The 27,764-nt window shown below is 42.7% G+C and overlaps 1 protein-coding gene across 1 annotated transcript in view; it reads right to left on the bottom strand.

Moving 5' to 3' along the window:
• Positions 1-22,636, bottom strand: part of FNIP1 (folliculin interacting protein 1) — a 129,644-nt gene extending 107,008 nt beyond the window's left edge. Inside the window, 2 exon segments of the mRNA XM_075009316.1 lie at positions 22,417-22,513; positions 22,516-22,636. Of these exon segments, the coding sequence (XP_074865417.1) occupies positions 22,417-22,513; positions 22,516-22,636 (218 nt within the window).
• Positions 22,637-27,764: the final 5,128 nt, after the last annotated feature.

The following is a 27,764-nucleotide window of genomic DNA, read 5'->3' as shown; positions in this document are numbered from 1 at the left end:
AGGATGATCTGATCAGCACAGGATACCAATGGTGTCAGAAAGCACATTTTGTGCTATTCATGTAAAACAGAACAAAAAGCTAGTGTTCCCCCATCCTCTGGGAGGGGAATATTTGGCTCTACACTCACTACAGCTCAAAAAGGAACACTAGCATTTTTGTCTAGATTTTTTCCTCTATTAAATCAGTTCACATGAGCTGCGGAGGATAGGGAACCCCTATGAAAGCTGGTGCCATGGATATCCTGTTGTAAACCATTAACGGCATGGCAAGAAGCCATTTATTCTGCCGTATCAATTAGAAAGGATGGCTCATAAGTTGGCTGGCTTGAGCTGTCAATGCCACCAGGCTGTGCTCAGCCTGGTTTCTCCAAAGGCGCTGTTGGCAATGTAACTGTTTGCTCTGCTCCTCTTCCCTGTGCCACTCTTTGGCATTGTGCATGTCACTTAAAATTACCCGAGTAAAGATACTAGCAGCCTTTGCCCTGCAGCCCGTGGCACAAAACCAGGCTGGTGAGGCAGCCAGATGGAAAATGAAAGAGGGAGAGGCTGAGACATAAAAGAGGTAATTTGGAAAAGGACAAAAGAATCGGGGGGAAGGGGAGGTGACCTGGATTCACTTGTTTCTTTAAAAGGAAGAGGGAGAGAATATTAATTGCTTTTTCAAAGCAGAGGAAAACTGATATCTCCAGCAGGGAGAACAAGAAAAAGATTCAAGGAAAATTGAGAAGAGGCACTTGCAAAGTTAGGAGAATTAATGTTTTCATGTGTGTCTCTCCCCTCCTTCCCTTTTATTGTTGCCACCATATTTCACCGTAGAGCCCTTAAAGGCTGCTGAAGAGAGGGAGTGTATGTGCGCACAGCAGAGAGATGACCAGATGGTAAGTGTGAAAAATTGGAAGAGCTTTTGAATGGGGAATTAGGGGGATGGAGGGGAGAGATAGAGTTGCATATATAAGATGAAGCCCCCTCTATCAGGATGTCTGGCCGCCCTACATTTACAGCAAATTTTGCTTTCAATTATGTGTCACTGTTAACATGCCTTCTTGCAAACAAACATTTAAATATCCTAGTACCATCATATGTTTATGTAGCACCTGTCATCCCAAAGCATCCTAAAGTACACTACAAACTACAGTTTCAGAGGGTCACCATGCAAGTAGACACTCTCTGCGCTGATATTCCACAACAATGGACTACAGGTCACCATGAACACCAGCCCTGACAATGCCCCAGCACATCTGGTGGCTGGGCTATGTGACTTTGTCCTCACCCACAACTATTTCTGATTTGGGGATCCTTTATACCTCCAAGCCAGCGGCACGGCTATGGGTACTCGTATGGCCCCACAACACGCCAACACTTTTATGGGTGACCTGGAACATCTCCTCGGTTCCTGTCCCCTAATGCCCTTACTCTATTAACGCTACACCAATGACATCTTCATCGTATGGACCCACCATAAGGAGACCCTTGAAGAGTTCTATAGGGATTACAACAATTTGCACCCCACCATCAATCAGTGGTGATGCAGCACTTAGGACAAATTGAAGTTCTAGATTTTGATCACTACCAGACATTTGGTCTTTCGCCTGAGGACAGGTGGCTCAGTGTCAGGATAAAGAGAAAAAAGCGAGGTCTGAGCATAGGTGTTGGAACCAGGGGTGCCAGGGTTCCCAGTTTGGTTCAAAAGCTCTGCACACCCCCACTCTAAAAATTGTTCCAGACCCCCTGGGACTGAGGCCCCAAATGAAGTTGTGATTCTATCATCCAGATATTTTAAGCAGAGCTGGCTCCCAGATTTACCGCTTGCAATGTCTCATTTCAGACTTGGGAACATTGCAGGGCAGCAGGTCCCATGGGCCCTTTCCTGCCGTTTGTAAGGCTTAGACTCAGCTCCTGCACCGCAAAAGCCAATGGAAGTAGAGGGAGAAAAATACTCCTAATGATAAAAGAAACGAAAGCTGTTCCACGTGCCTGCAGAAAAGGACTGTGCCTGTGCTGGGGAGGCATGGGAATGGATTGGCCCACTTCCTGCTTTGCAGTACAGCTCTGGCCCTGCCCCTTTAAGAAGCCTGTTTCTTTGGTGCCAGCCAGGCTGCTGGGAAGCTTTGGGATCTGCCTGCTATCGCTCTCTGTGCCCCCTTCCCTCCCCAACCCAATGGCTGGGGAGGAGAACACAGCCTGTGGGAGCAACTTGCTCCTTTGCAAAGGGCTGAGACAAACAGCCCCTGGCTCTGGCTGTGGGTGGGAAGGGGAGAGGCACAGAGCAGCATGCCCTTCCTCCGGCCCTTGACCCAGAGAGGAATCTGGGTTGGTTTTCTCTCCCTCCCACCTGTGCCTTTCCCAAACTCCTGCTCCTCCCCTTCGGACTTCACAGGAGAGAGGAAGAGGAAGATATCTGACGTAATGGGCAGAGGGGCTGGTTTCCATGAAGCTAAACTCCCAGAAGTGACTCAGCCACGTGGGGGTGGGGGAGGCCAATTGCTTGGTGCCCCCCTTTAGAACTGTCATGCCCCCCATGGGGCACACCCCCACTTTGCGCCCCCCCAATTAAATCAATCATTTTGATAGTCTTTAAAGTACAACATGACTGCTGTTTTGTTTTGTTAGAATATAGACTAACATGGCTACCTCTCTGTTAGTTGCCACCCCACACACACAATTTAGAGCATGGGTGTCCAACCTTTTGGCTTGCCTGGGCCGCATTGAGTGAAGAGGAATTGTCTTGGGCCGCATATAAAATATATAATATAATTAAGTATATATATCACACAATAATGTTAAAAGTTTACGATCTTGTGGGGCCGCATTACTAGCTGTCCAGGGCCGCATGCGGCCCATGGGCCGTGGGTTGGACACACCTGATTTAGAGGATCAGGGCATAAGTATGTATATACAATATATACTTAATACTCACTCACACTGCTCATAATACACACCTCAATACAGAGAGCAATTTATGGCCTCTCTTCAGTGACATACATGAGTGTGTGTTTCATGTTCTGTTGATTAGGGTTGGATCTAAGCAAGCGCAACATACATGAAAACTTAAGAAAGCAAATACACACAGTGAAACCTCAGGGTGGAGGAATCTGAGGAAATGGGGGCTCATTTCTTGGTCGAGTTGGTCCCCTCCTGTTTCATTCTGTTGTCACCTCTCCCTCTCCCTCTCATCCTAATGTGTTCTCCATATAGGGTCCAAGCTTTCATGGCATTGAGTGACTGACTCCTCTTGCCTAAAAAAGAGCCACCATGGCTTAACAACCACGTAAAAGAGGCAGTGAGAGATAAAAAGGTATCTTTTAAAAAGTGGAAGTCAAATCCTAGTGATCAAAATAGAAAGGAACATAAACACTGCCAAATTAAATGTAAAAAATGTAATAACAAAAGCCACAAAAGATTGCGAGGAACAGTTCGCCATAAATTCAAAAAACAATAGTAAAATGTTTTTTAAGTACATTAGAAGCAGGAAGCCTGCTAAAGAAGCAGTGGGGCCTCCAGACGATAGAGACATAAAAGGAGCAATCAAGGAAGATAATGCCATTGCGGAAAAACTAAATGATTTCTTTGCTTCAGTCTTCACGGCTGAGGATGTTAGAGAGATTCCCAGATCGGAGCCATCCTTTATGGGTGACAAATCTGAGGAACTGTCCCAGATTGAAGTGTCATTAGAGGAGGTTTTGGAACTAACTGATAAGCTAAACAGTCACAAGTCTCCAGGACCAGATGGTATTCGCCCAAGGGTTCTGAAAGAACTCAAATGTGAAATTGCGCAACTATTAACGGTGGTTTCTAACGTATCCTTTAAATCAGCTTCGGTACCCAATGACTGGAAGACAGCTAATATAACACCAATATTTAAAATGGGCTCTAAAGGAGACCCTAGCAATTATAGACCGGTAAGTCTAACGTCAGTACCGGGCAAATTAGTAGAAACGATAGTAAAGAATACAGTTGTCAGACACGTAGAGGAACAACATGGTTTCTGTAAAGGGAAGTTGTGTCTTACTAATCTATTAGAGCTCTTTGAAGGGGTTAACAAGCATGCGGACAGGGGGGATCCACTAGACATAGTATACTTAGATTTCCAGAAAGCCTTTGACATGGTCCCTCACCAAAGGCTCTTATGTAAATTAGGTGGTCATGGGATAGGAGGAAAGATCCTTTCGTGGATTGGGAACTGCTTAAAAGACAGGAAACAAAGGGTAGGAATAAATGGTAAATTTTCACAATGGAAGGGGGTAATTAGTGACGTTCCCCAAGGGTCAGTCCTGGGACCAATCTTGTTCAACTTATTCGTCAATGATCTAGAGAAAGGGGTAAGCAGTGAGGTGGCAAAGTTTGCAGATGACACCAAACTGTTCAGGATAGTCAAAACCAAAGCAGACTGTGAAGAACTTCAAAAAGATCGCAGCAAACTGAGTGATTGGGCAGCAAAATGGCAAATGAAATTTAATGTGGGTAAGTGTAAGGTAATGCACATTGGGAAAAATGACCCCAATTATACATACAATATGATGGGGGAAATTTAGCTACCACAGATCAGGAAAGCGATCTTGGAATTATAGTGGATAGTTCTCTGAAAACATCCACGCAGTGTGCAGCGACAGTCAGTAAAGCAAATAGGATGTTAGGAATAATTAAAAAAGGGGTAGAAAATAAGATGAAGAATATCATACTTCCTCTATATAAAACTATGGTACACCCACATTTTGAGTACTGTGTGCAGATGTGGTCTCCTCACCTCAAAAAAGATATACTGGCATTAGAAAAGGTTCAAAAAAGGGCAACTAAAATGATTAAGGGTTTGGGACGGGTCCCATATGAGGAGAGGCTAGAGAGACTGGGACTTTTCAGTCTAGAAAAGAGGAGACTGAGGGGCGATATGATAGAGGTATATAAAATCATGAATGGTATGGAGAAAGTGAATACAGAAAAGTTATTTACTTGTTTCCATAATATAAGAACTAGAGGACACCAAATGAAATTAATGGTTAGCACGTTCAAAACTAATAAAAGAAAGTTTTTCTTCACACAGCGCACAGTCAACCTGTGGAACTCCTTACCAGAGGACGCTGTGAAGGCCAGGACTCTAACAGAGTTTAAAAAATAGAAGTGGGTCTGTCCCACGAAAGCTCACCTAATAAACCATTTTGCTAGTCTTTAAAGTGCTACTTGACTGCTTTTTGTTTTGAGAGTTTAAAAAAGAGCTTGATAAATATTTGGAGGTTAAGTCCATAGATGGCTATTAGCAAGAGGTAAGGTATGGTGCCTAGCCTTTTGTCAAAGGTGGGAGATGGATGGCAGGAGACAAATCGCCTGATCATTGTCTTCGGTTCACCTCCTCTGGGGCACCTGGCATTGGCTACTGTCGGCAGACAGGATACTGGGCTAGATGGACCTTTGGTCTGACCCAGTATGGCCGTTCTTATGTTCTTATGCCTTAAATCGGAGTTGAGGATACTCAACACTTTGCTAGATTGGGCCCTTTAGATTTACTTTGGTTTCAAATTTTCTTTTTTGCTACGAGAGATGTGCTGCTGTTACATCCCCTGTCCTCTGCACTAGTTTTCTGTCCCATCAACAACAAATACAGTTCTTCAGTTTTACTGTTTTTATGGCTACCTCTCTAATTTGGTTGCAGTGTCCTCTCATGAGCACAATTTATTGGACTCGTTCAGTGGGCTAATAAAGGAAAATAGAAATTAGGGGAGATCTTAACATGAAAAATGCTACAGGAAGGTGGAAAAATGTCTCCTTATGCCCATGGAGAGTGGCATTTGTACTAGTTTTCAGATCCAGAATTTGCAGCTGAAAGTTTGAAAGAATCAGTCTTGTGAATCCGAGACACCCTACCCCCAACACACACCACTTATATTAGTTTCATGGTATTATGGCACTTCATTAATCAGAATATAGTTTACTACACTGATCTTTACAATTCAGATAAACGCATTTAGTTTAACCAGTGCACCTAATTATCTCCATTTTATAACGCTGCACTGCTTTTGTTCACTTAATTTGTGCAGGAGTGAGAAAGAGCCTTAATATATAAAGCTAGGTAACTTTAATAAATATTATTTCAGTTAATCTGGAAAAGATTTTTTTTTTTAAAAATTCAACAATTTTGTTATTGGCCACCCCATAAGAATCTGCTCTCACCTATTCTGATCTTTGCCTCCTTTAATACCGCATTTTTCACCTATGGGGTGTTTCAAAAATGTGGCTCTTGCCTCTTAAAGATCAGGACTTGCTATATGACCTGAATTCAAAAGGTGTGAGTAATTAAAACACCAAGTTCATTCAAGTCTTTTCAGCTTCTTCATAACCCTCTTATTTGTTGGTGGGAGGACTTCCTTTTTTACTAAGAACACAGAGTAATTTCCAGTAACTCGAGTCAAATGAAATATGTTTAAGTAATGAAAAACCCTTTTTTCTGTCTGACTATTTTAGTCATCTATGAGAGATCAGTCTACCTTTAAATAGAAACAGTCAGCACTTTAAGCCACTGCACTGACCTATCATTAGAGACAATTAATTTAACTTTGCGTAACAGATGCCTAGATTTAAAACAGAACAATGATATTTACCTAATAACAGGGAAACTCCAGCACATATATTTGAGGACAACGTTCCCTCTAATATTTTCCATCTGTAACACCAATGGACCCAGGTTGTCAGATTGAACCTGCAACCTCTGCTCTACCACGAGCTGAAGGCCAGCTTGCTCACAGCCAAGGCTATAGAGCAGAGACTTCAGTTACCCTAGTATGTGGTCTCAGTGCCTCTGGGGTTACGCATCCATGGGTGGAATATATGGTATGTGCGCCACCAGCAGAAACATGGGCTGTGGACACTCTGCTAATCAGCTGGGCTGCAGCTGTATCTCTTGCAGGTGGCCACCAAACCCTCAGATTACAGGGAACACTGAGAACACATATTTGAACATTCCAAGAAAGTCATTCTACTAAAATAATGTTCTGAGGAAGAGGACAAAACCTCCTCCATCTGTATGTGCACACCAACCCTGCCCACGCCCCAAGCACAAGCATTTTTCTATCTGCTGCTGAACTTCATTGACATCTACCATGGTATCAAGTATCACACTATTCACCTTGGAAAAAAAGGCAGATTAACCCTTTGGCAGCATACATCCAAATGGTACGGATAACATTCACCCATTACATCACCTGAGGAGTGACAGAAAAAAAGACTGACCAAAAAAAAAACAGTTATGCCAGATGTTCATTCACTTGCTAGCCATGCAAACGTGCTTTCTTTCAGGCCTTATTTACTTCCTCATAGTAGATGATGTGCTTAGATGTAGACCTGAATCCCCCACACTCAAACTTTCACTGCATGAACACCAGTTAATTTTCCCTGACAATGACTAGTGTTCCCTCTATTTTCTTCTGTGTGTGTGGAATAAATAGGATGTGCACCAAGGCATGCACGGATGTGCACCACCAGTAGAAACACATGCTGCTGGCTGAGGGGGCTCGGCTAATCAGCTGGGCAGCATCTGAATCTCTCCAGGATGGCTGCCCCAGCATACAGCTTATAGGGGACACTGATCTTCCCCCCGTCCCCATCTCCCTTTTAGACTTCAGGAATGAATAAATGAATAGTGTCAGAAGGGACAAACAGATATGTGAGAGCTGGTGCAGCCACTAACACTAGTGAGAAAGAAGAGCGATAAACCAACAGACTAAGATTCTGATGTGCCTTACTATAGCAAAGAATTCCCAACAAAAATCAGAAAGAAAAGAATTGCAATGACTAAGTTAAAAGAAACAAAAATAACTGCAGCAGCTAGCACTAAAATTGGATCACTCTCTGATACCAGGTATTTCATCAAACAATCGACTTCATTTCTTAAGGGAAAAGTGGCACAGAAGATTTAAAAAACAGGAAGCAGTCCTGGCTTAAGCTGGCAGAACATCAGGATCTTAAACTAGGGCTGATTTTGTCCAGAAGTTATTATACCCTCTTTATAAATTAGCTCAGAGAAGCAGCAGAACCTTAAGACTTGGATCCTGTTCTTTATCCACTGTGCATCACACACATTGAAAGGTGAAGGTGCTTGCAATATCGTTAAAGGTTTATATTTTATTGACGCTTTGCCAGGAGTAGTCGAAAGACATTCTGAGACACGCAGAATTCAACATACAAGTTTCTGAACAGATCTTGTATGCACCCTTTCAAGGGCGATAGAGAGACTGCTGATTGAAGAACAGGATTAACTAGACAGAATAGGGATAGTCTCATATATTCTGTTCTGGTTGCAGCCCATGATTAGTGCTCCAGGCATCACGGAAACAGAGTTGCACATGGGAGGCAATATTGAGATGGCACTGAGGGATGATTTTCATGTTTAGAGATGGTTAATTCTGATGAGGGTGATGGATATGAGACAGCATTTTATATGATACCTCTAAAACTACCAGTTACTTGTGCCATTGATCACAAGATGCTGATGATTCATCTTCAGGAATTTACGAGAGTATATGGGCTCTCTTGACAGCAGATATGTTCATCACTATGTGGGATAGGGCCATCAATCCAGAAAGCCCTCTGATCTGAGGCAAACAGGTGATCTCTTATAAGCACTGTTAGAACACATATACAAAAGCCATGTTAGAGTGACAGCCTAAATTATGACATTAGGATTTAGGTTTTATTTGAGCACCCAGAAGTCACCAGTCACAGGCATCTGAAAATTAAAATTACAGGCTATCACATGCTCACGATACAGTGAAGAGAAAGAAAAAAGTCATTTTTATGGCCTTTGTATATTTACTAACTTGTGTTTATAAGAGAGCTACGTCAAGGAAGGAGACGCTGACTTCCTGAAGTAAGAACTATTCTGAGCTTGTGTGTGTGTGTGTGTGTGTGTGTGTGTACAATGCAACACACAGTGCAAACATATGTAGTACTTTGAAAACTACTTCCCGTTGGAACACGTGAATTACAACAATGAATGTATTTTGCTTTCTATTACAATGGGAATTATTGCTAAAACTCTTAAAAGTACATTGTTATATTCTGAATAATATCATCTAAACAACCTACTGGTTTTGCAAGTGGGACAGGTTGCGAAGTATTCGTTTTTCTACATAGCTGCAAACTATCATGCATAAAAATCTCACTTGAATATTAAGTAAAAGTAACTGCATCATTTAAAAAAAATCTTCTTTGAAACTGATATGCTAAAGGCTACATGATGACTGCTGCACAGAACACACTTCTACATTTATTTTTAGAAATAAATTATTAAACCTTCTGAGGGACTGCCCCTTCTGAATGGAATCTTTATGGTTGAATCTCTTACATTAGTCTCACATCTCTATTGTACAAATGAGTTTTTCAAAGGAATATGACTTAAATGCAAGTGATCTTACTACTCAGTGTAAGTGGAGTAACTGATGCATTAGCATGGGATTTACAAATGATTGAAACTGATATTCTGTTTTTTAAATGGAATTTAGCTGGTGTAATTTCTTCCCCTCACTGCACAACAGTTCATAAAATTGTCCTCCCATACCCATTTTGATCTTTACTAATGACTAAGGGCCAAATTCTGGCCTCAGTTACATTAGGCTATGTCTACACTATGATGTAAATTCAATTTTATTAAAATCAATTTTATAAATTGCTTGCAACTGTGCCCCCCTCCCCCACAGCCTACCAGGGGTGTGGAGGGGTGGGTGAGGGGAGTAGGTTGAAGGGCCAGTTGAAAGGGTCCCTTCAACAGGCTGCTCTGGTGGGGGGGCACCCCACAAAGTGTGTCAAAGGGATGTTGGGTACGATAAGCTGTGACCTATGGCCACGGCCAGACCCTGAAAATCTTTGCCATGGCAGGGAGACTTCCCCCCAGCGACAGCCAGCCCCCCAAAATCTTTCCCACTTTTGGAGCCCTCACTGTGCACAAGCCAGGATGTAGTGCTGTCTGGCAGCATGGTCTGCACTGAATAGTACGCATGTGCTATTATTGGGTTGGGGGCCAACCATCGTTATGTGGTTGGGCGCTAGACAGACTCCGACTGCATGGTGCCCGTCAGGAGACAGGGGTGGCCCTGTACAAATGTAAACCGCAGAGAATAAGTTTCTCAGCCCCTCATACAATCATGCCCCCCACAGGCTAGCTGCCATGTGGTGCAGTAGGGCAGGAGCTGGCACCAGTGCTGAAAAAAGAAAAAAAATCTCAGCCTCTCTTGCTATATCCTGTGCAGGGAAGAAGCCATCACTCTGTGCTGGAGCTATTTTTCCCTGGGTAGATATCAATGCCGTGCTGATAATAAAGAAAGAAGTTTCTTGGCCTCCCATACAACCGTGATCCCCACAGCCTAGCCACCATGGGCTTCCTGGTGCTGAATTCAAATTCACAGGCTTCCTGTTACCTAATTCCTGAAAACCTGGGGAATGGAAAAAGCAAACAACCTTGGGGCATTGCTGGATACATACAAGACACCCCTGGAGGCTAATAAAGTTGATTTAAAGACATGGCATTTCCACACCAGCTTTAATTCGAACTCTATGCTATGCCCAGTCGCTTCTGACAGTGTTATAATATCAACCTTAGCGCTCCCTAAAATCGACCTAATGGTATTGACGATGAAGACAGTGACATTGTAAAAATTGATCTAACTACTTTAAAATCAACTTCATCATGTAGGGTAGTCACAGCCTAAGTGTCAGTATGCCTATGTACATCCACCAGCAGTTATGGTGGACATACATGGGTGTAATCAAGCACTGGGTTTTTTCAGGAGTTGCACAAACATGTGATCTTGCCGACACTTTGTTAAAGATGTAGCAATAGGAGAGAATGCACACTGTAAGCACAAGACTGCCATGCACGTTACTTTCCACTTGCAAAATATACAACAGTCATTTTTTAGCACTACGACTATTAAAGCAAAATAAAATCAAGTTTCAACCTCTAAATCATTTGGGCCAGTTTTTCTTTCGTAAGTCACTGTTAGATAAAACTGAATCCAGGATGTCACTCTGAGCATGCATTAACTCAGCAGAATACAAACACCAGGGGACAAATGTACTGGAGAAAACCACTGAGGGCACTAAAAACCCAGTAAGTGCCAACCAAATAATTCCTGACTCATGACTCCAACAGTGATTGGAGATGGGAAGGGATTCTCCTCCCCACAGCACACATCATAGAACAACAACAGAGAGATAGCTGTGCTAGTATATATACTATCAAAACAAAAAAGCAGTCAAGTAGCACTTTAAAGACTAATAAAATAATTTATTAGGTGAGATTTCACGGGACAGACCCACTTCTTCAGACCATAGCCATACCAGAACAGACTCAATATTTAAGGCACAGAGAATCAAAGACAGTAATCAAGGTGGACTTACTGTTTTTGGTTCTCTGTGCCTTAAATATTGAGTCTGTTCTGGTATGGCTATGGTCTGAAGAAGTGGGTCTGTCCCATGAAAGCTCACCACCTAATAAATTATTTTGTTAATCTTTAAAGTGCTACTTGACTGCTTTTATCATAGAACAAATGGGAGAAAGGCTTTAAGTGGCTATTGTATACCTCATTCTCCCTGAATGCCTCCACCTAAGGTCTGACATGGAGGAAGAACAGAAGGATGCTGCCCAGAGCACCTCTGATTCATGTAATAGCCCATCTTACCTTCATCACCAAACCCACACTTCTTCGACTATGGGGAGACGTGTCTGTGCTCTACTTTGTGGAGGTAGTTTTCACATAAGGTTAACATCGACAACATACTGCCGTCACAGGGGGGTAGCTGTGTTAGTCTGTATCTTCACAAAACAAAAAAAAGCAGTCATGTAGCACATGTTAGTCTTTAAAGTGCTACATGACTGCTTTTTTGTTTTGTGAACACATCTGCAGGATCTGAGGGCCACTTCATCACCATGGAAATAGCTTCCCCCCAATGCCTCCTCTCCCACAGAACCCCAGTCTCCGCCACGTCATAGCATCTGGGTCACTTGCCACAACAACAACCCAATGGAGGAAAGGGGATCCAGAAATCCATGTAACACTTTCTTCACAGAATGTGCTACACAAAAAACAAAACAAAAATGGCTGCCAAGCGTAATCAGAGTAATTCAGGAAAAGATGACAAGTTATCTAGAGGAAGAATCTCTAATCAGCTGGTACAAGGATTAGGAGACTTAGGCCATCTAAGTGGGTACTGAAATGGCTTCCACAGTGCACTGGTTAGATGAGCAATCAGCCTGCATACATCTATCCCCTCAGGATCCCAGCGATGGAAAAGGAAGTAATATAATGCGTTTTCTATAGTGGTTCTTTCAAATAGAATTACCATAATGAAGAACTAAGACAGCGGAAGTGGAACACAGCAGTGACACATCGTTCCAGAGGCAGCCACGAGCAGGTCAGAGACCGCAGCCCTTCTTCATAAAACTCGTGCTATCCTAGCATGAGGAAGTGATAATACAGAGAACACAGGCAGCTGATACAAGCACGTATCACAACAAACTTGTGATCTGTATTATAGCCTACAGAACCTTGCTTCACATAACACCAGAAAAGTGCTTGGCCACTGAAAGAGTCCAGACAAGACAGAGTCACTAAGTGCAACAAAAAGACACGTCAGTGTATTGAAATTGGCTAACTTCACATTTTTTAAATTCCTTAAAAAAAAAGCTGAAAGAGATTTTCTGCTCCTCTGCTGATGTTTAGAGGGGTCTTTTCACTTCCCTAGTTTGTCCCTTGGAAGGGTCGGATTGTGCTCACCCTGCACACCCACAAAGAAGAGCATAAGTAACTATCTCTATCACTGCACACTGAAGGGTAGACTCCCCAAAAGCACCACATTCTCTCCCACACATGCAGAGAAGTGGGAATAGAGCATACCTAGTGTACCAGAGTGGTTCAGGGCACATCTCCCCTGGAGCAATGGGAGATTTTCAAACCCACTACAGACAGTTAAGCACCTAAGTCTTTCTGACTTGTTATGGGAGTTAGTGGCCTGGGAGCACACGCTTCCTGGAGCACCACAACCACGATCCACACACGTTGCTTGCAGCATGGCCCAAATTTAGCCCTAAAAGACTTTACAGTCAGACCTCACTGTGAAGCTGAGTCTACACAGAGTGTCATCATACATAAAATAAAGTGAATAAAAGTAGAGGAGAATTTTTCACCCCACCCACCCTCTCTGTGATTTTGTAATCTTACTTATCTGACCTTGTCACTATAGTAGGTACAAAGTTTTTAGACAGAAATACACAATTTTCAAGTTGACATTGTGCGTTAAGCCACAATTGTACCTTTTTGCCCATCTGCAGAGGAATCAGGCCTCCTAGATCCATAGGGAACTCCAGCCTGACTATCACAGGTCTGGTATAAAGCAGGAGTTGGATGGTGGCCATCTCAATAAAAAAACATGTAAGCACTTTTGCAACCCCGCAGGGATGCTAATCTGAACCTATTATGCTGTTTGTTTCTGAGCTCAAGGGTGAATCCTGAGGTAAACAACTAAAGGATATACAATGGATCAAATACAAAATGCCTCAGCAAAATAAAGAGAGACTGTTTGAAATACCTGTTCTAGTAACAGAAATGTAGTTAGGGCACATTAAAAATATTTTTCATAACACTAGCCAAAATGATGATAGCTGAAGGGCAACTTCAGCACAGTTTGTAGTGCGAGAACTGAATACATAATAAATCTTGCAAAACTCAAGCTAATTAGTAAGCCCAGAAGTCAAAGAGGAATTGGGAAAAAGCCTGAGAAATAAAATAGAAAAGCAGGGTTTAGTAAAAAAATCCTTGATGAACTTTAAAAAACCAAAACCTTCATCAGAATCTGCTGGGGCAAGAAGTTATAAATTGCTTTTTGGCAGAGCTAAAGCCTTCTAAATTTAGGAAGGCTAAACTGCATTTAACTAAAGGTTTGTTGGGAACTGCTGGATGAACTAGAAGGTATTGCCAAAATAAAACCATATAAGGCTCCTGATCAAGATGGATTTTCAAACTGGCTTTAATAAGATTCAGTTGAAGGGGCTTGGAAAAGTTTTGTAAGCGGACATGTTTTATGAAACAATATCCTTGGCTGCACAGCTTTAATTCCAAAAGGGGACACATCAGCTACATAGGCTGATAGCTGAGGAGTTATTTCAAATTCTTACTAAATACTTTTGTTAACCATATTATCCACTACAACTAGACTGGCTTTTTAAAGTGATGGAACAACAACTTCAATTCATTCTCTGGATGCAGACTGGCCAGACACAATGCCACCTCCTGTTGATGGCCTTACTGAGTGGAGTGGAGCTTTTCGTATGCAGTAGACAGCAACCACATAAAAGGGGTTTTGGCAATAACTATATCATGCTGGACACACTGGCCCAAAGCTTGATAATACCACACCTCCCAATTGTCTGACTCCCATAAGCTCTAAGCTTTCTTAGGAATCTCATAAATCTTCCTGTTAAGGAAGGGCATGCAGAAGAGTGTTTCCAGTCACCACCTCTCTGCTCTAAGGCAGCGCTCAGCAACCTTTATAACCTTGCGGCATAGCTTCAGCACACGTTAGAATTTCACAACACACCCAATACACATAACTCAATCCCCTCTCGCTCCTCCAGAACCAGGCAGGCACCCCCAAACTCCAGGTTCTAACTTAATGCTGGAGATAGCCCAGAGCTGCTGCCACCACCACCACAGCTGCCACGCCCTTCTCCCACCAAATGGCGGGGCACACATGCAGAGCCGCAGATGGCATGCCTGGCTCATGGTTCTGAGGCACACTAAGTGCTGCTTTGCAGCACACTGGTTTACCGTGGCACACCAGCTGCAGCGCACTGCTGTAAGCTAAGAGGAGGAAACCAGCATAAAGTAGCTGTCTACAAACACCCCATCATTTGTGTTTTTATTGATCAGGAACTTTACAACTATTTGTCTAGACGATGAACTTAAAAATGGTCTTTCACGTGAGCCATTAAACCTTTTTCTGGCAGTCACTTTCTAAAAAATTCACCTGCAACCAGTCCCAAGAGGTAGTCCCTCATGACTACAAATCTATTTCAGACTAACTCCTTTCCATTAATTTCTGAGTTCAATAAATAAGTCAAAGAAGTATATCATCAGTTCTTATGGGAGAGAGGCGACTGTGCAAATGAATTGCCTCCTGTGGCTTTTACAGCATCTTTTTGTCATGCTACTCCTTTTAATTCCTACATTTAGTTCAACTCCCTTCATAGATTCAACTGCCACTATATGTAGAAGAGAAATGGTTTTGTTTGTTTTTAATTTCAAAGTATTATTTAAAACTAATGCAACAGAAACAGCCAGGGCTGATAGTAAATACTTGCCTCATCTGCTTTCAAGGAATACTACTATACATCCAGCTTCAGATTTTATACTGAAAATCCGAGCAATCAAAATTGATCAAGCAGTTTGCACTCCAAAAAAACCATGGGAGAAAGTACATTTCCAGAATGGCTGCATGCTTCCAGAACTGTGCCGATACAGAGGGCACAGAAGTAACGTATTCTTGTCTCTGTTTGGGAAATTGTGTTCTTCCTCAGATATAGAAACACCCAGAAAGAACATCTGTAGAAAAATGTCTACAGAGATAACTCCCTGCTGTTTAATAAGAGTAGAAATTTGAATAGTTTATTTTTAAGTTTCAACAATTCCCACATATTTGTACCCCTGTAACAGATGATTTGACAGGAGCAAAATACAGCTGATGGGCATGCATGGAACACCACTTAAGACTAGAAAATTATTCTTTAGCGTTCCTGATGTCAAACAAGATATTGGGAGGATCTACTGAGCTCAGGCCTGGAGGAACTCTCATGTTCAGTATCAATTGGAAGGCACAGCTAGCTGTACAAGAGAACTCAAGTACACAGAACTGATCTCTGTAGCATAAAGAAGCTCAATGGCTTTGTCATACACAGAGCACAAGAGTGCATCAAACCATAGGTAACAAATGTAGGCCTACATTTCTTCACACTAGTGTGTGAGTCCATATTGATTTTGAAGACGCATCTCTTAGAAATCTCAAAGGCTATGTCTACACGGTGGGCACTATTTCAGGTCACAAAGGTATCCCGAAATAGCGGCCCACATCTATGCAACACGCCTGTTGTCTCGAAACAGTTTTCAGGATAACAGGCACACTATCCTGGCATCCCTGTGAATCTCATCGCATGAGGAGTACAGGGATGCCTAAAATTAGACAGTGCCACGTGCCAAAATAGCCTATTTCAAAAAGTTCTCAAAATAAGCTATGCAATTCACATAGTGCAAACTGCGTAGCTTATTTTGAGGTTAGGGTTTGGCTAGACATAGCCAAAAAGAGCAATACACTTGAACTATATAGAAAGATGTAGGCTGTTATTAACCATGAATCTCCTATTAAGTCTTGAGTTTTTGACTTGTAATAAAAGAATATTTCATTTGCAGAAAAAGTAAAAATAAACATTGTTGAGCCAACTGGTACATACAATTAGTGTAGCACTGTAGTATACTATTAGAAATGCACAACTTCTGACCCTGCCTCCAGCAATCAGTATTATAAATAGTGCAACTCAGGATTTGAAGATGGACGTTTAGCAAGCTGAACAACAGTGCTGTGTTTACTAAAATTCTAAAATGTGTTTTACTTTTAGGTTAGCTAGCACAATTAAATTGCATAGAGTTAATCGAATGACGATTTTAAATGTATCAGATATCTGAACCCCCTCAATTTTAAATCTAAATGGACTCCAAAAATCTGTCACGCTTATTTGTAATAACAGGAACACAGAAAGAGAGGAATTGCCAAAGTACCAAACTGGATCAAATCGGTGGTCAAGCTAGTCCCAGTATTCTGTTGTCAACAGTGACCAGTAACAGATGCTTCACAACATGGTCCAAGAAACCCTGGCATAGTTAGTTATAGCGTAAGGTGCTCCAGGGAAAGTTTACTCCCATTCCTCAGTAGTAAAGCTTAGCTTATGTCCTACAGCATCTCAAGAGTTTATATCCCTTCCAAAATTCCTAGGGGTATTTTTTGTAATGCATAATTACTATTATAAGGTGGATAAATGTCTAATCCTTTTTGGACTGCTCCTCAGCTTTTGGTCTCAACGAGATCATAGTGAGTTTCAAAGCTACTTTCATATTGTGTGAAAATATAATTCCTTTTATAAAAGATCTGAATTGGCCTTTTGATTTCATTTACTATCCCCTTGTTCTCACAGCATGAAACATGGTGAACAGGCTCCCAAACTACCTTTTCAGTATCATTCATTGTTTTCCACACAGTTATCAGGTCCTCCTTCATTCACCTCAGCTATGATTTTCAAAGGAGCCTAAGGAAGTCAGACGCTAAAATCCCAAACGAAGCTGGGCACCTAACTCCAGAGGCTCTTTTAAAAAATCATAGCACAAACCTCTGGCAAACAAGCCTATTTTTTCAGTATCTTCACATACAAGAGTTTAGCCATACCTCGGAGCAATTTCAGCATCCATACCTGAACTCCCTTTATTTCTGCTTTGTCCTTTCTGAGATAAGGCAATCCAATCAGTGCATAGTATTCCAGATGAGGGCACACCACTGATTTATACATTCACATTATTCGTACTCTCCATTCAGTCTCCTGACCACTGTTCCTAAGATTTGTTTGCTTTTTAACTCCTGTGGCTGCCTAGTGAGTGGAGCTGGCTGCAATACCGTTCTGCTCTTTTTCCTGTTAATGAATGCCCAATGCAATTAGTTATACCAGTAGATGAAATTACTTAATGAATTATGAAAATAAAATCTTTGGCTAATGTATGTATGTTTAAATAGTTATTCAAGCCCTGTGACAGGATACCTACTTTATACAATTGAACTGAGCTGTGCTACGGGTGTTTAGTTATCAATTAGCAGCAAAGCAGCTACTTCTCTCAGGAGAAATCCTACTGTATCGTGGCAAAAATGACACCTGAGTCTTCTTCATAGCTTCTTTTAAAGATTCTACTATTCCATTAAGTACAGAATCGGGTCCTCAGATTGTAACCATATTGTACAAACACAGCAAAAAGCACTCACAAAAGTAATCAAGGTACCAACATTAGCTGCATTCCACTTCCCTATTCAATTGGTTTCAGTAAGACTACTTGTGTAAATGACATGCATGGAAACATTTGAAGGACTGGGCCCTAAACTACTAATTTAGGGAGTGCCACATTATTACTCACAAAACTCTGCAACTGCTACCTTAATCAGTATTCATTCCTGAAGCATTTCCCAAAGTCTAACTTGATGCTGTCTTGCAAAACTCCATGCACAGTGAATAAATTTGGGGAGAAAACAAGCAGGGAAAAATTGCTTTCATTAAGATATTGTAAATACAGGTTGGCACAATTTTTGCCTCCACTGGTAAACATTCATAACAATTTTGCAAGCATGACTCAAATGCAAACTGTTTCCAGTCAAGAAAGAATGAGTAACTTGCACTAAGTTACCTTGATATCACTCACATGTCAGTTACTCAGTTCCACACCCTTCAACGATCCTTGAACTTAAAATGTTGTTTAACTGATGGTTGCAGATTTTTAAGAGCCCAAAGAGCAATAACTGTTGCCTCAAAGAACGTATAATCTCCAGACATGTGGATCAAGACTCCCCTCCCTCCTTTTAAATACATGCCCCAGTTTGGCTCTGAAATGCCTGACACAGTTTTTCAAAAATGAAACTGATGGACACTTTGAAAAACTGCATCACTTACTTAGGAACTTCAGTAAGGATTTAAGGCTCCGACCATTGGGTATGTCCACACTACAGCAATCTGTTGACAGATATTACCGTCAGAAGATATCCTCCCACCAAACTTCTGTCGACAGATTGTGGCCATACACGATCCACTCCATCAACAGAGAGCACCCAGACTGCCTGGTTGCTTTCTCAACAGAAGGGCCAACTGGAAGCACAGCAGACAGGGCTACCTAGTGTCCCGGAAGCCCTGTCTGTCGACAGAGGGCCCTCCAGAACATCCCACCCAGGATTTCAGCTGACAGTAGATTCTTTTGAGAATGTTGTTCTGCCTCCTGGTGAAACAGCAGAATGCTTCCAACAGAAGAGCTCTGTTCTGTTGATTTACTGTCGACAGAACACATTTGTAATGTGAACGCTCTGTGAGTTTTGTCAACAAAACATCAGTTTTGTTGACAAAACACTCTAGTGTAGACATAGCCATTGAGATCAACAGCATTCATATGTTGGAGTTCAGTGATGCAAGAGATGCCCTATGTGCCTATCTCATTTCTAATATTTTAATAAATACTTTGTCCTTCTATAGCACATTCTTTCAAAAATCACATACCAAGTTCATCATCACCTTGCTAGCTAAGAACGATCCCTATTTTACACATAGGGAGCCAAAGGAAGAAAGAAATTAAGAAACTTGCATAAGGAAGTCAAAGTAATTATATATAGGTCATATAAAGAGAAGCCAGTGTTCTAACCACAATACCGCTCTCCCGCTCCTTTGAATTTTATACCAAGATACAATGAACACTTTGAGGCTACGCTGAGAGTAAAGTGCTCAGCAGCTACAATAGGCTGCCCAGACCATAGGAGAAGTTTGGTTTGCTTTCATAAAGTATGAGTGTAATCCTATACTCATGCAATATTTCAAACTCAGGCAGGACTTTATTTAAAATAAAAATACTTTTATTCTAACCTTATAGCTTTAGAGGAATCCTGTCTGTTGTCCAAGGGCTGAATGTACTTTTACTTTCCTTTACAAGAATACAAATATTTTGCCTTTTAATTGACTTTTGGCATTTAACACAGGCCTATTTTTCAGAATTGTATTGCTGGAAAATTTAGTTTAGCAAAAATATTAACAGAAAGTTAGAAAGACGCCTTATTAAAATGTCAAACTATGCATCTCCATTTAACTAAAGAAAAAAAAAACAAGCTGAACGAGACCACCAACAGATTCAGCACACACATATTGTACCACAGGGAAAACAGTCATTTTAAAAATATGGATCCAATCCTGGCACAGAGTTTTTTTGTGTTAAAAGGGGGGGAAAAAGGCCTCCAAAGATGATATACTAATTTTTGATTCCTTACAATGCACTTTCCTAAAATCACCCCAGAGTGTATGGAATGCAGCAGCTGAGTTAAACACTAAGGCTATCATTACACTACAGCATTCTGTCCCCAGAAGTCACTGTCAGAAAACATTTCCCGACAAAACTTCTGTCAACAGAGTGCAGCCATACACAAAAGCCAATCAGAAGAGTACTCCACACTGTTGACAGAGGCCAGACTGCCTGACCACTCTTTTGACAAAACAGACACCTGGAAGCAGAGCAGACAGGGCTGCCCATTGTTCTGGATGCTCAGTCTGTCAAGAGAAGGACCCTCAGAATATCCACACAGTTTTTTTTGTCAACAGAATCAGTCAACAGCAGCATTATGCCTCAAGACTGAAAGACAGAACATCGTTGTCAAAAGTGCTGAGTTTTGTGTGTGGATGTTCAACCAATTTTGTTGACAAAACTGGAATCTTGTCAGCAAAATTTGCTAGTGTAACCATAGCCACAATCTTCAGTAGAAGTTTATCATTAAGATGTGTCTTGGCAGCAAGAGAAACAGGTTCAGATATAACCAGCTAGAATGGTCCTCTAGGTGCAAGGGATTCTAGAATACACATGGACTTTTGCCTATTCAGTATTTCAGTAAAAACCAAATTACTCCGCTGGAAAATGAAATGGGAGTGTTTGGGCAACTATATAAAAAAAAAAAAAAAAAACTGTTACAGGACACTTCCAACATTTACAGCACACTGGATTCTAGGTTATTTCCAAAAGTTTTTCACTAACTTCACAAGACCATGGCAGATCAATCAGGATGCTCTGAACATGGTTATGTTGGGGGAAGAATGGGGGTGTTTAGTGTTTACCACCCCATGTGCTTGCCCAGTCTCAGCAACCAAAGAAACATGTTACTGAACTGATCAAGAGATACACCTTTCAGAGGGCAGCCCTAGGGCTACACATTTTGTGTCACTTCATGCACTGAAACTTACCAATGGAGACATGTTCCAGATAGTCAGTTTAAAAGATAAACATAAAATATAAAACAAACATTTCCAGATTCTGCTATTCATGCAAACAAAGTATCACATTTTAATTACCAAACCGTGACTGTGTTTTAAATTAATGGCTTGCAACTAAGCCCAATGTTTGCATCTCCAGCTGTAACTGGAAGCTGATTAGCACTACAGAAATCTGCTAGATGGATACTTACTCTATTACTACTATCATGTCATCACCTAAAATACCTCATCATATGTCAACCTTTAAACTGAAACCTGCTGAAAGTGTAGTTCTAGTTCTGATCTCTAACTTTTTACCGGGTCCTCACAAAGAATTGCAAACTCAAGTCCTCATGTCCTACAAGATCCCCTGGGCCTCTTGGATCGGCTTTCTTCAAACAACAAAAGCACAGACACGGTTAGCATTTTAGCACTGCTGAGAATTACGCATTTAGAAGCCTGTGATGGACTCAGTTTTGTTGTGGTTAGATCATGACGGATTTCAAGAGTAACCCTACACTTCTGTTGGCAGCCATGCATTTCGCCTTTGCTCTTCCCTCTTAGTATTCTTAAGGTCGCACCGGGCAGATAGAAACCACCTCCCACCAGCAAGAGGGCCAGAAGAATGGCGTCTCTTTTTAAGGGGTTTGTGAAACCCGAACCATTAAAAGTGAGTGAAAGCGTTAAAGGAAAAATTACAATGGGATCCGAGGAAAGGGAAGGGAGAAGCCCCCCCCCCCCCATTCACCCACGACAGGAAAAGGAATCACGAGCCGATCAGAGGAAGCAGCGCATCTTGGAGAGCGCTAAGAAGCTACTTCTGCTCTGCAACTTTTTACAAGCAGGAGGACGAGGAAAACCAGCTTCAGTGCAGCGCGCAGGGCGGGGCGGCATCCCCGAGCGGCTCCGGAGGAGGAGAACAGACGCGGGTGGGGGAGCGGGCACCTTTGGGAAAACAAGGGTGCATGCGTCCCAGTGCATTGGTACGAGCACATCAGGGCTTTCCGTCTAGCTCCTGGTGCAGCCGGAGGAACCCAGGCCAAAAGCCTCTCCCGTTCTCCCCCGCCTCTCTCCTGGGAGAGCCCGGAGAGTGAAGGACGGCGTCCGCCCCAAATGTGGGGAAGGGGGCTGCGGGGGGGGGGGTACTCGGCCAGTTTAGCCAATCGGGCACACAAGAGTCCTCCAGGAGAGCGCAAAAGTGAGAGACCCTCCCCCAGACCCCCCACCCCTCTGGGCTCTCCCTTGGCAGGCAGGGGGCGAGCAGGGAGTTGCATTAGGCAAACGGGCTAGAAAGTAACAAACCAGCCCGAGTTAGGGAGACAGAGGGAAGTGCCGCGCAGAGCTCCCCTTCCCCGCCTTACCTGAAGACACACTCCTCCCTGGAGTCCCTGCCAGGGGAAATCAGCCCGGGCTTCTTGTTGAAGAGCTTCTGAAACAAAGTGGGTGGCATTTTGGGGTGCGCTGTCCCCCAGCCTCCTTCTCTCGCCGCTCCACCCAGCGGAGAGGCTGGGGCTGGAGCAGCGAACTCCTCCGGCAGGCAGCTAGTTCCGCGAACCCGACTCCATTTGGTGTCACAGTCATATGACAAAAATTAGTCACTTGGAGCTGCCAGAAGAGGAGGATCAGAGGGAGGCGGGCCCGGGAGGGGTTTCTCCGGGGCAGTGCACAGCTGACTGGCTGAGGCCCCAGCACCACGTGGGGGAGTTTCTGCTCTGCCAGGCCCGTGGGGTTTTGGTGGGGGCGGAAACTGGGCGGCTCCTGCTCGGTTTTGGCCCCAGCAGTCAAAGGAGACCAAATCTAACGTCTCCTAGGGCACCGAATATAACGCCAGAGCCGCCCGCGGCTCACTGCAACAGCATCGATGCTGCCGCTCGCTCCCGTGGGATCCAGCTAGGATCCCCCCCGGTTCTCCCACGTAAATACAGACGAGTAAGTCTGTGGTGCAAACCGTGGTGCAATTGTGCATCTCATGTCCAGATCCGCCTTAGGGATCCGAATTTTGCTGACCCCTCCACCGTACTAGGGCGAACGGCGGACGCTCATGGGCCCCAGCTCAGCAACGACTCAAAACATTAGGCTGTAGGGATTTGAATTGGTAACGCAGAGATTGTATCAGCAGCACCATAGGAAACATTCCAGTTTTCTGGTCGGATCTGTTATTCTGGTCGACCCAGAGAAACTGCATTTGCCTGTACTGCGTTTATTGGCAAAAGTCGGGAGGAAGGGTACACTCAAACACCCCAACTCCGGCAAGATAATGGGTGTTAAAGTCATTGCAGCTTTTTTTCGAGCTGGATTGAGAGGAGGCCAGAATTTCTTCCTCCACTGCTGTAACTGGTACTTGTTTCCTCTTTTGACGGTACAATGCCTGGGTTCTCAGGTACAACAAGAACGGCTAGAGAATTTGTATATAGGCAGTGGAAGTTTTGGATCCAGGCAGGGTCGAGGTGCCAAGTAGTAACAAGACTTTTTCTTTATTTAAGCAATAGACATTGTGGATGTGGGTACAAAAAAAAACCTGGAGGTTACCCAGGTTGAGCCAGCTTTCTACCTGCTTCCTTTTTCGTTTTATGGAAGGTTGCCAATTAGACAGTTAAGAGACTGTCCCACAGTGCAGGAGCTGAATGAAAGCAAAAGTGGTGCTGACTTGTGTGGGCGGTTCAGACTATACAATACACAGAGGCAAAAGGTGAATATTTGCATAAAGAGGAAGCTTCACATTATAAACAAACATCACAAAATACTACAACCTAATATTAAAAGTGGTAACAAACTAGCGTAGCAGGAAGAAAACAGACAAGATGGATGATTTACCAGACCAACTTTTGTTGATGAAAGACAACTGAAGTAGGTCCAGCAAAATATTTTAATTCATCTTGTCTCTAATATTCTGGGACCAACACAGCTATAACACTGCAAACTGGAAGAAAATGCAGTTATAAAACAAGTACCTCTATCAAAACAAAAAGCAGTCAAGTAGCACCTTTAAGACTAGCAAAATAGTTTATTAGGTGAGCTTTCGTGGGACAGACACTTCTTCAGACCATAGCCAGACCAGAACAGACTCAATATTGAGTCTGTTCTGGTCTGGCTATGGTCTGAAGAGGTGGGTCTGTCCCACGAAAGCTCACCTAATAAACTATTTTGCTAGTCTTAAAGGTGCTACTTGACTGCTTTTTGTTTTGATAGTGTATAGACTAGCACGGCTTCCTCTCTGTTACTATTCAAGTACCTCTAGTTAGCCTAAAAACTAGGTTTCATAAAAATCAAAAAGAACTAGAGGTTTGTGCACAAACTATTAGTAAATACATCTTTAAATGTATTTAAAAGGACAAGTTTTGGTTAGAGCTCAGAATTCCTCATTGGTGTCTACAGTGCAAAATTGTAGCATTGTACAAATGCATAACTAGAGAACAAAGTTAACTAAAAGCTAACTAAAACTCACTAACCCCCCTTTATTCTCTAACGGGGGGTGAAATAACTGCATTGCTGTATGATTAATTCAGATAAACAATCTATTTCTTCTGATAACAATGTGTTTTTAAAATGTATTATTGTGACAGGGGCTCTTAATTATCTTCAATATGCACTTTTAAAACTCTTAAGGTAACTAGTGGAAAGCACAGAGAACCCTTGATTTTTTTTGCTAATTTATGTATAGTTCAATTCATATACGTGTCTTGAGTCTTTACAATCTGCTCCTTGCCCCACACTGCCCCAGTTAACTTCAAGAGGGGTATACGTGAGAAGAGGATCTCAGCCTGAAAACCTTTCTAAGATAAAGGACCTTTGTTTCCCCCTGTTGTATACAGTATATGCATTTTTTCCACACAGGAAAACAAAAAAGGGAGCAAAGAGATTCTTTCCTAGGAAAATACAACCGTGAAACCATTGCAGAATTAAGGATGGGGGCTGAGGAACAGTATCTGGGACAAGTTTTAATTTTGGAACACACTTTCAACTGATGACCTCCCCTTAAAATGGATATTTGCTCCTACTAGTAGGGATCTGATTCAAAGCTCACTGAACTCAATTGGAACTGACTTAAGAGTCTGGGGTCTGATACAGATGCAACCTTCAGAGTCTATGAAATAACAAAATATAATTTTCACGTGCTCTGAGGTTTATTGCATGTATCAGTGAGTCACAAAGACTACACAATCCTATTTATTTATGCACACACACACACAAAGTGCCTTTTCCCTTGAAGCTGGAAACACTTGAAATCGAAGGCTACAACTACACTGATATTCTTAAATTTGATTTTATAAACACTGGGTTTTATAAATTTGAATTTGAGTATACTCACCTCCCCACTAAGTCAAGTTAGTGCTGCCACACTGAATCGCCAAACTGACTGTTGCAGCAGTGCATTGTGAGACCCCTGTCCCCCAGTTCCGTCAGTTCCATAGCATTCTGGGTTTTTTCATTAGTGCAGTATGAGGGAAAAAATGCCCAGCAAGTGGTTGTGGGTATGTGATGTCATCTTCCCACACTGCATTGCTCTCATTCCCCTCCTGTGGAAAGTAAATGGCCATTTTTTCCAAAAGGACAGAAGCAAAAGTAGAGAATCCCAGGTGAAAGAAAACCAAATAGACTGGCTTCAGAAGGTGACTGAACTGTGTAAACTGGTTGCTCAGCTGCTTTTCCCCCACTGAAAGAATGCCTTCACATTATTATCATTTCCTTTAGGTACAACTTTTGCCTGATCAGGCAACTAGCACGACAGGAAAGGGACTGTCATACCCCCATGCCAGAATGAGTCTGGACCCTGGGATCACCTAGGTGACTGTGCCATCTCAACTGGTCTCTGAACTACTTTCCCTCCTTGGAAACACACTACATATGGTCTGATCATCTTGCAAATAATGGAAACACTTTAGTTCACTGAAAACAGAAAGTGCTTTCCTGAAATGGAGCCAAATTTCCAAAGCTTGCTTTGGTATGACGGATCATGCTATAGGATAGGGATGAAAGCTGAGGGATCTGTTGACATGGTCCCTTCAGGGCTTTTCTCCAGCATGGGATGCTGTCCACCCCATACAATTAGGGTGGGGGGGGGTCTAACTGAGGGACCAGTTCAGATGGTCCCTTCAGGTGACAGGTCCCTTTGGGGTTTTCTCCAACAGTGGGGTACAGTTGCAGATGATACCAAGCTGTTCAGGATAGTCAAAACCAAAGTAGATTGTGAAGAACTTCAAAAAGATCGCAGCAAACTGAGTGATTGGGCAGCAAAATGGCAAATGAAATTTAATGTGGGCAAGTGTAAGGTAATGCACATTGGGAAAAATAACCCCAATTATACATACAATATGATGGGGGCAAATTGAGATACAACAGATCAGGAAAGGGATCTTGGAATTATAGTGGATAGTTCTCTGAAAACATCCACGCAGTGTGCAGCGGCAGTCAGTAAAGCAAATAGGATGTTAGGAATTATTAAAAAAGGGATAGAGAATAAGACAAAGAATATCATACTTCCCCTATATAAAACTATGGTACACCCACATCTTGAGTACTGGGTGCAGATGTGGTCTCCTCATCTCAAAAAAAAGATATACTGGCATTACAAAAAGTTCAGAAAACGGCAACTAAAATGATCAAGGTTTGGAAAGGGTCCCATATGAGGAGAGGCTAGAGAGACTGGGACTTTTCAGTCTAGAAAAGAGGAGATTGAGGGGCGATATGATAGAGGTATATAAAATCATGAATGGTGTGGAGAAAGTGAATACAGAAAAGTTATTTACTTGTTCCCATAACATAAGAACTAGAGGACACCAAATGAAATTAATGGGTAGTAGGTTCAAAACTAATAAAAGAAAATTTTTCTTCACCCAACGCACAGTCAACCTGTGGAACTCCTTGCCGGAGGAGGCTGTGAAGGCCAGCACTCTAACAGAGTTTAAAATAGAGCTCGATAAATTTTTGGAGGTTAGGTCCATAAATGGCTATTAGCCAAGGGTAAAGTATGGTGGCCCTAGCCTTTAGTCAAAGGCTGGAGACAGATGGCAGCAGACAAATCGCTTGATCATTGTCTTTGGTTCACCTCCTCTGGGGCACCTGGCGCTGGCCGCTGTCAGCAGACAGGATACAGGGCTGGATGGACCTTTGGTCTGACCCAGTATGGCCGTTCTTATGAACCTGTTGACAGGGTCCCTCCCTGGCTTTCTGCCAGGACCTGAAATCTTTGCCACGGGAGGGAGACTTCCTCCAGTAAAAGCCAGCCACTGAAAAATCTTTCCTGCCTTTGGAGCCTTCACCATGTGCAAGCCATGACATGGTGCTGTCTAGCAGCATGGTCTGCACTACACCCCAGGCATCTGCTTTTATTGGGTCAGGGCCTACCCACATGATGTGGCTGGGCAGGGGATAGACCCCGGCTGCCTGGTGCCTGTGGGGAGCAGGTGGGAAGACTGCCCCTGTACAAACGTTAACTGCAGAAAAGAAGTTTCTCATTCTCTCATACAAGCATGACCCCCCACCCAGCCTGGCCCCCATGTGGTGCGATGCAGTGGGTGCTGGTGCCAATGCTGAAAAACAAACAATCTCTGCTCCTTCTGCTATATACTGTGCAGGAAGAAGCCTCTACCCCATACTGGGGCTATATTTTCCCTGGGTAGATGCAACCACTGTGCCAACAAAGAAATTAACTCAAAAATGGGCCCAGGTGCCCACTCCAGTTTCCTGAGGTTCCTGGTGCTAAATTCAA

The sequence above is a fragment of the Carettochelys insculpta genome, chromosome 15, assembly GCF_033958435.1.
Source record: "Carettochelys insculpta isolate YL-2023 chromosome 15, ASM3395843v1, whole genome shotgun sequence".
Classification (NCBI taxonomy): domain Eukaryota; kingdom Metazoa; phylum Chordata; order Testudines; family Carettochelyidae; genus Carettochelys; species Carettochelys insculpta.
This window is presented reverse-complemented; position numbering and strand designations above follow the sequence as displayed.